This window comes from Callithrix jacchus, chromosome 1 (assembly GCF_049354715.1).
Source record: "Callithrix jacchus isolate 240 chromosome 1, calJac240_pri, whole genome shotgun sequence".
Taxonomy (NCBI): Eukaryota; Metazoa; Chordata; class Mammalia; order Primates; family Cebidae; genus Callithrix; species Callithrix jacchus.
This window is the reverse complement of record NC_133502.1, coordinates 187,826,392-187,836,498: the sequence shown is the minus strand read 5'-3', so window position 1 is coordinate 187,836,498 and position 10,107 is coordinate 187,826,392. Positions and strand designations below refer to the sequence as shown.

At 46.1% G+C, this 10,107-nt stretch overlaps 1 protein-coding gene across 1 annotated transcript in view; it reads left to right on the top strand.

Moving 5' to 3' along the window:
* Positions 1-91: 91 nt before the first annotated feature.
* Positions 92-10,107, top strand: part of SAMM50 (SAMM50 sorting and assembly machinery component) — a 40,289-nt gene continuing 30,273 nt past the window's right edge. The window contains exons 1-3 of the mRNA XM_008979951.4: positions 92-248; positions 6,112-6,222; positions 7,385-7,486. Of these exons, the coding sequence (XP_008978199.1) occupies positions 228-248; positions 6,112-6,222; positions 7,385-7,486 (234 nt within the window). The 5' untranslated portion in view covers positions 92-227. The remainder of the gene's footprint in view (positions 249-6,111; positions 6,223-7,384; positions 7,487-10,107) is intronic.

The following is a 10,107-nucleotide window of genomic DNA, read 5'->3' as shown; positions in this document are numbered from 1 at the left end:
AAACAGCCGGGTCACAGGCTCATAAGGACCAATGAGCGAAGGCACTGCGAGCCAGGGGGCGGGGATAAGGCGGGGCATCATGGCCGCCCCCAGTGCGCCGCGTCCGGGGGCTTGTGGGAGTTGTCTTGACCTGCAGCTCCGCCACCGCAGACCCGCCTTCTACCCTCAGCAGCAGACGCTCGGTCCCGCCCGGGCAGCTTTGCGAGGCGGCGGCTGGAGAGGGAACCATGGGGACTGTGCACGCCCGGGTAAGAGGCTCAGCGACCCGCGGGCTGCGAGGCCTCTGGGCCAGCAGGGCAGACGGGCGCCACCGGGAGCCACTGTCGTGGCTCCGCCCAGGGTTCCCCCGGAGAGAGGGCGCGGAGGGTGGCGGGCCGGGTGGAGGAGGCCGAAAAAAATGTCGCCTCGAGTTCCGCAGACCTTCGAGCAGGAACCTGATACTCAGGAGGGACGAGACTTGCTCAAGGTCACTCAGCGAGTCCGTGGCCCAAAGGACTTGCGAACTTTCTGTGATGTCTTCGTCCATCGTGAATATGCTCTTTCTTTCCATGATGTGAAGTTTTCTTTCGTTAACTGATCACCTCCAGCCTTTCCCCGCTCAGCCGCTGCTGGAGCTATTGTAGACTCCTAGAGCAACAAGAATGCTTAGAACCTAGCTAGGGGTCTTCTTTTCTCCCGTTTACCGTGCAGAAGATAGAACCGCTCCCTGCCTCACTTCCTTGTTTGAAAGTGGAGATAGTCATAGTACCTTTCTTGCCAGGCAGTAGAGAGAATTAAAAGACAATGCATGTGAATACTTGGGTGCCTGGCGCCTAACTGTACTAACTGCTTGCCAGACTCCTCTCCTTTATCCTAAATCTTAAATAAGGGCCAGATAATGAGTTACTTCTCCAAGATCACTTAGTTACTGCTTCCAAATGGCCCAAAATCTCAGATTTCCCGAGTCTCAGGCACAACACTACTTTACTGCAACAGTTTGGATTATTTCACTTGCCCTGCGCATCGATGTTTTCAGTAGTTCCCCATTAACTTCCAGAAAAATTCAGCACAGAAGTCACGGCCTGGCATCTATAATTGGACTTAACTTCCCTTAATATGTCTTTTTTTCTTTTTTGAGACGGAGTCTTGCTCTGTCGCCAGGGTGGAGTGCAGTGGTGTAACCTCGGGTCACTGTAACCTCGGCCAATGCCTCCTGGGTTTCAGCAATTCTCCTATCTCAGTCTCCCAAGTAGTTGGGACTACAGGCGCCTGCCACCAGGCCCGACTAATTTTTGGATTTTTGGTAGAGATGGGGTTTCACCATATTGGCCAGGCTGATCTCGAACTCCTAACCTGGTTATCCATCCACCCCAGCCTCTCAAAGTGCTGGGATTACAGGCATGAGCCACCTCGCCTGGCCTATATGTTTCATTCAGTTGAAACACCATTTCTCTTCTGACATGGTCTTTGTGTAACTGTAATAGGTCTGTTGCTCCTTGTGCTCAATAAGTCACTACGCTGAGACTGCGCTGCAGCAGAGAAAGTTTCAGTTGCAGGGCCGCTGAACGAGGAGACGGGAAAAGAGAGGAAACCCTAAAATCCATCTCCCCCGGGAGTTTGGACCTCGTGTTTTTGCTGAAGTGTGGAGATCCTTGATTGGTGGAAGAATGCAGGGTGAAGTTATGGAACAGGGAGATGAGGAACCTGTTCTCATGCTGATTCCATTCCTCTGTTGAGGGGTGGGGTCTTCAAACTGGTGGGCAGCAGCAGTTTTGCTGGAATTCAAGATTTTAAAAACATCTAAAGCAATTCTTAAGCAAAAGCCTTAAGAGTCTAATGTTAGAAATCCTATCTGTAAAAACAATGGGAATGTAAATAGTATCTGTGATTTTTGGTCAAAGTGCAACCTGAGCTGTTTTCACCATCTTGGCTCCTGTGGAGGCCTGCTGGGAACAAGACTTCTAAAAGCAAATATGTCTTGAAGGCTGTGGTCCAAGGCCATTTTTGCTGGCTGTACATGGAGTACACTTACTTGAAAGGGAGCACACAGCTCTTCTTAAAATTGAAGGTGTTGACCAGGTGTGGTGACTTATACCTATAATCCCAGAACTTTGGGAGGCCGAGATGGGTAGATTGCCTGAGGTCAGGAGTTTGAGACCAGTCTTGCTAACATGGTGAAACCCTGTTTCTACTAAACATACTAAAAAAAATTAGCCAGGCGTGGTGTCATGCACCTGTAATCCCACCTACTCGGGAGGCTGAGGCAGGGGAATTGCCTGAACCAGGGAAGTGGAGGTTGCAGTGAGCTGAGATCACGCCACTGCCCTTCAGCCTTGGCGACAGAGGGAGACTCCGTCTCAAAACAATAGTAATAAATAATAATAATAATAATAAATAAAATGAAGATGTTTATGCTTGAGATGAAACAATTCTATTTGGGCAAGAGATGTACTTATGTATACAAGGCAAAGAACAACACAGTGACTCCTGGTGTCAAACCAAACAACACCAGAGTAATCTGGGGAAAGGTAACTCAGACCCATGGAAACAGTAGCGTGGTTTGTGCCAAATTCTGAAGCAACTTCCTGCTAAGGCTATTGGACACAGATTACGAATTGTACCCCTCAAGGATTTAAACTTATGAAAAGTCAATAAATAAATGTAAATTTGTGCTCTTAAAAAAAAGGGGGGGGAGCAACCTGATTAATGGTTAATTATAACTACATTTCTTGTTTTTTTTTTTTTTTTTTTTTTTTGAGACGGAGTTTTGCTCTTGTTACCCAGGCTGGAGTGCAATGGTGCAATCTCGGCTCACCGCAACCTCCGCCTCCTGGGCTCAGGCAATTCTCCTGCCTCAGCCTCCCAAGTAGCTGGGATTACAGGCACGCGCCACCATGCCCAGCTAATTTTTTGTATTTTTAGTAGAGACGGGGTTTCACCATGTTGACCTGGATGGTCTCAATCTCTTGACCTTGTGATCCACCCGTCTCGGCCTCCCAAAGTGCTGGGATTACAGGCGTGAGCCACCGCGCCCGGCCCATTTCTTGTTTTTTTTTGAGATGGAGTCTCACTCTATTGCCCAGGCTGGAGTACAATGGCACGATCTTGGCTCACTGCAATCTTCACCTCCTGGTTCAAGCGATTCTTCTGCCTCAGCCTCCCATGTAGCTGGGATTCCAGGTGCCAGCCACCACACCCAGCTAATTTTTGTATTTTTTTTAGAAACAGGATTTTACCATATTGGCCAGGCTGGCCTCGAACTCCTGACCTCAGGTGATCCACCCATTTTGGCCTCCCAGAGTGCTGGGATTACAGGTGTGAGCCACTGTGCCTGGGCAGTTAGAACTACATTTCTGTGCAGAATTCTCATTAGCCCTCTGAGGGTGGCTTCGTTTGAACGGCATTGTTGCACTGCATTCCCCTCCCATCATCATCTTCAGCATCAAAATATTCCCATCTTTCAGAACTCAGTTCTCGTTGCTTCCTACATAAAGCTCTTTATCTCCCCCTCATTTGGATGGGCTCATACCTTCCCGTGAGTTTTCCTTTGGTGGCATTTACATTCTGCCTTGTTTTGGGCCTGTTTGCATTTCGGCTTATCCTTCAATCCTAAGTATCTAGATGTAATGGCAGGAACCGCATCTTCCTTGCCTTGCATCCCCTGTGGCATCTTGAACAAAGTAAATACTTGTTATTTATTCAACTCATATTTATTGATGGCCTGCTATGTGCCCGGCACTCTGATAGTGGCTCGGGATACAGGGACAAAAGTATCTGCCTTTATGGAGCTCTTTTTACCTCAAAATTGCTGCTTCTTTGATGAGTATATTGAGAAAAGATGTTTTCAGTTCTTTTATTTGACGTTTCGCCCTACTAGCCAGTGTCTTTGAAGCTTTTCAATCAAGACTCACAGTAAGAAAACATTTGCCATTTACCACCTGGTACTGATGCTTATGTCGAACAAAATTTTGTGCATTAGTACTTATAATATGTGTTATGTATTGTTATATTTTCAGTTTTCCTTTTTCTTTTTCTTTTTTTCATATGGAGTCTCGTTCTGTCTCCCAGCTTGGAGTGCAATGGCGTGATCTTGGCTCACTGCAACCTCTGCCTCCTGGCTTCAAGCAGTTCTTCTACTTCAGCCTCCTGAGTAGCTGGGACTACAGGCACGTGCCACCACACCCAGCTAACTTTTATATTTTTAGTTGAGACGGGAGATGGGGTTTTGCTATGTTGACCAGGCTGGTCTCAAACTCCAGACCTCAGGTGATCCATCCACCTTGGCTTCCCAGTGCTGGGTTTATAGGCATGAGCCATCGCGCCCAGCCTGTTGTTATATTTTCTGTTGGATTCTAGTGTATCTCACTTTAAAGATGCTGGTTGTTATTCATTAAGTTTCATGTCCCATCCCCACTGCCTTGCGCATGGTGCTCAATACAGACTTAATGACTGATTGGTAGACTGATCTGCCTAAAGGTTAAAGCTTCATTCATTCATTCATTCGAGACAGAATCTTGCTCTGTTGCCCAGGCTGGAGTACAGTGGCACAATCTCGACTCACTGCAACTTCCACCTTCTGGGTTCAAGCAATTCTGCCTCAGCCTACTGAGTAGCTGGGATTATAGGTGCCTGCCACCACACCTGGCTAATTTTTTTGTATTTTTAGTAGAGATGGGGTTTCACCATATTGGCCAGGCTAGTCTTGAACTCCTGACCTTGTGATTCACTTGCCTCAGGCTCCCAAAGTGCTGGGATTATAGACATGAGCCACCGCGCCTGGCTATTTTATTTTTTGTATTATACGCGCACATACATTTTTTTAAATGGAAACAGGGTCTTCTATATTGCTCAGGCTGGTCTCAAACTCCACACACACACACACACACACACACACACACACACACACACACAATATTAGGTTTATGTATATATTTCTCAAGTACACCCCAACAAACCCATCATAGGTTGAAATGTAAGTTGATAATGCGTTTAATACACATATCCTACAGAACATCATAGCTTAGCCGAGCCTACCTTAAATGTGCTCAGAACACTTACATTAGCCTACAGTTGGGCAAAATCATCTAACACAAAGCCTATTTTATAATAAAGTGTTGAAGCTCTCATACAGTTTATAGTACCGTAAATGAAAAGCGGAATGGCTGTGTGGTGCTCGAAGTGTGGTTCCTGCTGAACGCATATCACTTTTGCATCATTGTAAAGTCAAAAAACTGTAAACTGAAGCACTTAACTCTATGTATATAGGTACGGAATGTCTTCCTGGTTATGTCAGACCAGACACAGCCTATGGAATGCTTATGCAGAAGTTGCTTTAGTATTTTGAGGTAATATCATTTGAGATTGTAGAAAGTGACTAGTTTTTGGTCCGTTTTATGAGCATATGCAGTTCCCTTTAATGTGAATGAGACTTTCTGAAATGAAAAAAGTAAGACTTTCTGAAATGAAAAAATCTGTCAGGGTCTACATAAAATGTTTTCTTAGTAATTCAGTTGATCAATGTTGCTATCCTAAAATGTATACGATTTTAATTCTAAAAATTAGGATGCTTTCTGTAACAACAGGAGAGCAAACTGTTTTCCTTTTTTTCCCTGATAAATGTTTTTTGGCATTTTATTTTTTATGTTTTAACTTCCATTGGGCGTCAGGTGTCCAGAATTAGGTTAGTCATAATCCTTCGTTCATGACGTGTCGTCATGGATTTGTGTATGACCCTTTTGATTAATTATTTTTTTTTTCTAGAAATGGGGTCTTGCTATGTTGTCCAGGCTGGTCTCAAACTCATAGCCTCAAGTGATCCTTGCTCCTTGGGCCTCCCAGTGTGCTGGGATTACTGGCATAAGCCACTGCACTGCCCCGGCCCTTCCCGGTTAATTAGTTTTTATTTTTTATTTAGTGACCACCAGTGAGTTAGTTAACCGCCAAACCAAGAACTTGCTCATCAGCAGTAGCTGACAACACCTTTGTAGTCCCTGGTCCCCATCCTGCCCTTACCTTTACTTGAAGGGAACGACTGCTGAATTTTCTGGAGCACCTCTAAAGACAAAACTCAAAGGGAAGTGTGTGTTTATATGTGACAAAGTCGTTTATCTGTGGTCTCTCCCTCCCTTTCAGAGTTTGGAGCCTCTTCCATCAAGTGGACCTGATTTTGGAGGATTAGGAGAAGAAGCTGAATTTGTTGAAGTTGAACCTGAAGCTAAACAGGAAATTCTTGAAAACAAAGATGTGAGTTTTCTGTTGAAGGTCTTGATACAATTGTTAATAGAAACATTCACTTCCATAAACCACTAGGGAGATGTAAAGGAATTCACCTGTTTCCATGCCTTTATCAAAGAAGGGTTGGTAATCACCTACAAGCAGAAAGACTGATGACTTTTAGAAAAACAGTTGCTCTTGTTAAAGAACTAGTTTTTCCTTGGTGATTTTTATGTGGGAATTTTAGACAAACACACTTTTGTATTTATGAAAAAAAAAGTATTTCAAAGACAAACTCAAACTGTACTCACATTTATATTTCCATTCCCTACTCCCAGAAAAGACTGTGGGTCTCAAATGGAACTTCTCCTGAATGTTTTGCCTTTGAAATTTAAATACGCTTTTCCAGTTCTTGAAGAGTTTGCTCTCTAGTGAGACTGAGAGGCGAGGGGCAATGTGAGTCAGCATTTATTGTCCCTCACTGAAATCCATGCAGGGTCTTTAGAAGATGCACACGCTTACTATTGTTTTTATTAATTAAAAAAATTTTTTTGAGACAAAGTCTCACTCTGTCACCCAGGCTGGAGTGCCTTTGTGCAATTTTGGCTCATTGCAACCTCTGCCTCTTGGGTTCAATAATTTACCTGCCTCAGCATCCCAAGTAGCTGGGACTACAGGCGTGTACCACTGTGCCCAGCTAATTTTTTGTGCACAGTTATTAAGTCAGGGGTCATGGCCAGCATTCATTCATAGGCCAGTGCTCAGGGAGTGTGTTGGGAAGGAGGGAGGGAGGGAAAGAAGGAAGGAAGGAGAGAGAAAAAAAGAAAAGAAAGAGGAGAGAGAGGAGAAGGAGGAGGAGGAGGAGGAGAAACGGGCTTTCCCCATGTTGGCCAGGCTGGTCTCGAACTCCTGGCCTCAAGTGATATGGCCTACCTGGGTTTAGGGCTAACCTGGTCCTGGGGGTCATCTGGCTGGAGAGAATTTATAGCTCTTGTTCACAGAAAGTGCAGACCTAGCAAAGTGGAAGTGGCAGTGACCAGTTTTTTGAAAAGCTATGGCAGATGGTAGAGTGCAGAAGTAAGAGTTTTGGGTTACTCGACTTGAAGAGAACCTTGCCATTAATGTCAGACATGGTCTTTGATCTTGATGCCTAATCTCTTTGCCTCTTGTCACCCACCTGTGTGACTTTCAGGTGGTTGTTCAACATGTTCATTTTGATGGACTTGGAAGGACAAAAGATGATATCATCATTTGTGAAATTGGAGATGTTTTCAAGGCCAAAAACCTAATTGAGGTAAGTGTGATCTCTACTTGGTGTGCTGTTCCAATCTCTTCTGAAGAACTTGTAAACCTCCCCAGGTCAAACCACAGAGCACCCTGCCCCCAGCCTGTGTGCTGGAGATCTGCCTCCTAACCCAGAGGGGGCCTTGGCACCCCCGAGCTGAACGCCGTCAGTTCCTGTGGTGCCTCCTATGAACTCTGCGTATTTGCATATGCCTTTTCCTCCTGTGTCTTATCCAGGAGAAAGAGGTGTCTGTCCTCTTGTGTTCCTCAGAACTCTCCCAGCGCCGTCATGGGAGCTGGTGGGGTTTGTGCACAGCCGTTACCAGGCACTGTGCTGAGTTCTTGAGAGTGAACTCTACCTTGCTGACCCTGTGGGGCGGCTGCTCATCTGGGACACGCTCCCTGTCTCCTCAGGGCCCTGGCTCTGTCTGTGGAGCAGTCTTCTTCCTGCACTGCACCCCCTTTCTCATCTCCACTGCGAGTTCCCTCTGCTTTTCTGCTCTTGGGACCACATTGAACATGTCCAGACAGAGGTCACCAGCAACTTCTTTGTGGGGGGGTCCAGCTGACTCCTTTCAGTCCTCATTTTACTCGACCTTTCAGCAGCGTTTGGTACGGTGGACCAGCCCTACTTAAAGAAAAAGGTTTTTTGTTTTTTTTTTTGAGATAGATTCTTGCTCTGTCGCGTAGCCTGGAGTACAGTGATACGCTCTTCGCTCACTACAACCTCCGCCTCCCAGGTTCAAAGGATTCTCATGCCTCAGCCTCCCATGTAGCTGGGATTCCAGGTGCACACCACCACACCTGGCTGATTTTGTTGTATTTTTAATAGAGACGGGGTTTTGCCATGTTGGCCAGGCTGGTCTTGAACTCCTGGCCTCGAGTGATTCGCCTGCCTCAGCCTGCCAAAATGCCGGGGTTACAGGCATGAGCCACCATGCCCAGCTAAATTTGCATTTTTTAAAAATTAAAGTAACATTAAGCACAGTAAGAAGGAAGGATAGAAAATCAAATGGTACAGAAGGGTATCAAAATGAAAATGACACATGTCCCTACCCGGCCAATCCCAGTCTACTCTCCAGAGGTAATGTGGCTGACGGTTTCTTAGGTATGTTGTACAAATGTGTAAACATGTATGTTCCTTAAAGAGTAACTCTATTCTCTACATTTTTTTCTTTTCTAACATAAATTATGGAGATCTTTTCACAACAGTATACGCCAGTCTGTTGGCTGTGTGGTACCTCGTACACACTTTTTTTGTGTGTGTGTGAGACAGGGTCTTGCTCTGGTGCAAGTCCTGCACAGGCTGGAGTCCAGTGGTGTGAACACAGCTCACTGCAGCCTCAAACTCTTGGCTGCAAGCAATCCTCCCACCTCAGCCTCCTGGGTAGTTGGGACTATAGGCACACACCACCACGCATGGCTAAGTTTTTAAAATTTTTTGTTGAGACACGGTTTCGCCTTGTTGTCCAGGCTGATCTCAAACTCCTGGCACAAATGGTCCTCCCAACTTGGCCTCTCAAAGTGCTGGGATTACAGCATGAGGCCACTTCACCTGGACCTCTAGCATTTATTATAAACAGTTTTCCACTGATGGACATCTAAATTAGTTTTCACTCTTACAAACAATGCTGTACTAAACATCTCAGTGTGTCTCTGTGACCATTGACAGTATGCCTCAGGGTGCATTCCTAGAAGTGGGATTCCTGGATGAAAGCATGAGCACTCTGCAGCTTTCACTGGTGCTGCCGTGTCACTCTGCAAAGAGACCGCACAGTCCGAGCTCTTACAGCAGTCTTTGAGATGGTCTCCTTCTAAAAATTGGGTGTTGTCACAATTTTTAAATTCTTGCCATCTTGTTAGAAGAAAAATACCATCTTACTGTTTAAATTGCATTTATTTAGTTGTGAATGAGATCCAACATCTTTTTTCTGTTTATTGGTCATCTCTCTCTTCTGAATTAACCTGGTATTTTCTGTCTCGCATTGGGTTGTTCAGCGTTTGTGGATTTCCAGAAGCGCTTTGCGTAGCCTCCGCTGAATGCAGCTGTCCTGCTGTGTCATTTGCCTCTTGCATGTGTCTGTCCCTCCTCTTCCTCACTCCTTCCGCTTCCCTGGGCTTTGGCAACCATTTTCGTGGGCTGCTTTCCATCTCATCATGGTCGTTCTCGGGCTCCACCATCAGCTTCTTTTCCCTATGTGCACCCCTCAGCATGGCTTTTCTGCAAGGATCAGTCTGCTGGCTAATCTCATCCTCGTCCCAGGTTCCAGTCATGGCCTGAGTGCGGAGGGCTCCCCATGCTTTATTTCTAGCCAGCTCCTCTGTGTCGAGCTTTAGCCCCGAATATGCACCTGCCCACTAAACATTTCCTCGTGGCATTGCCACAGGCATCTCCAGCTCCACAGGCCTGAGATCTGAAGTCATCTCTTTCCCACCCGTCTGCCCCGCCTGTCTTCCCATCTCCCTTCCTGACTTCTCTGGTGCTGCTCAGTGCTAGCCAGGTGCTAAGCCCGGAGCTGCAGTTTCTGTAGCTTCTTTCCTCTTCTCATGTACTTCTTTCCTAGTCAATGGCAGTGTCCTCTGGCCCCTGCCTGTGAAATGTCTCCAGGGTCTGTCCTCCCTTCTAATACT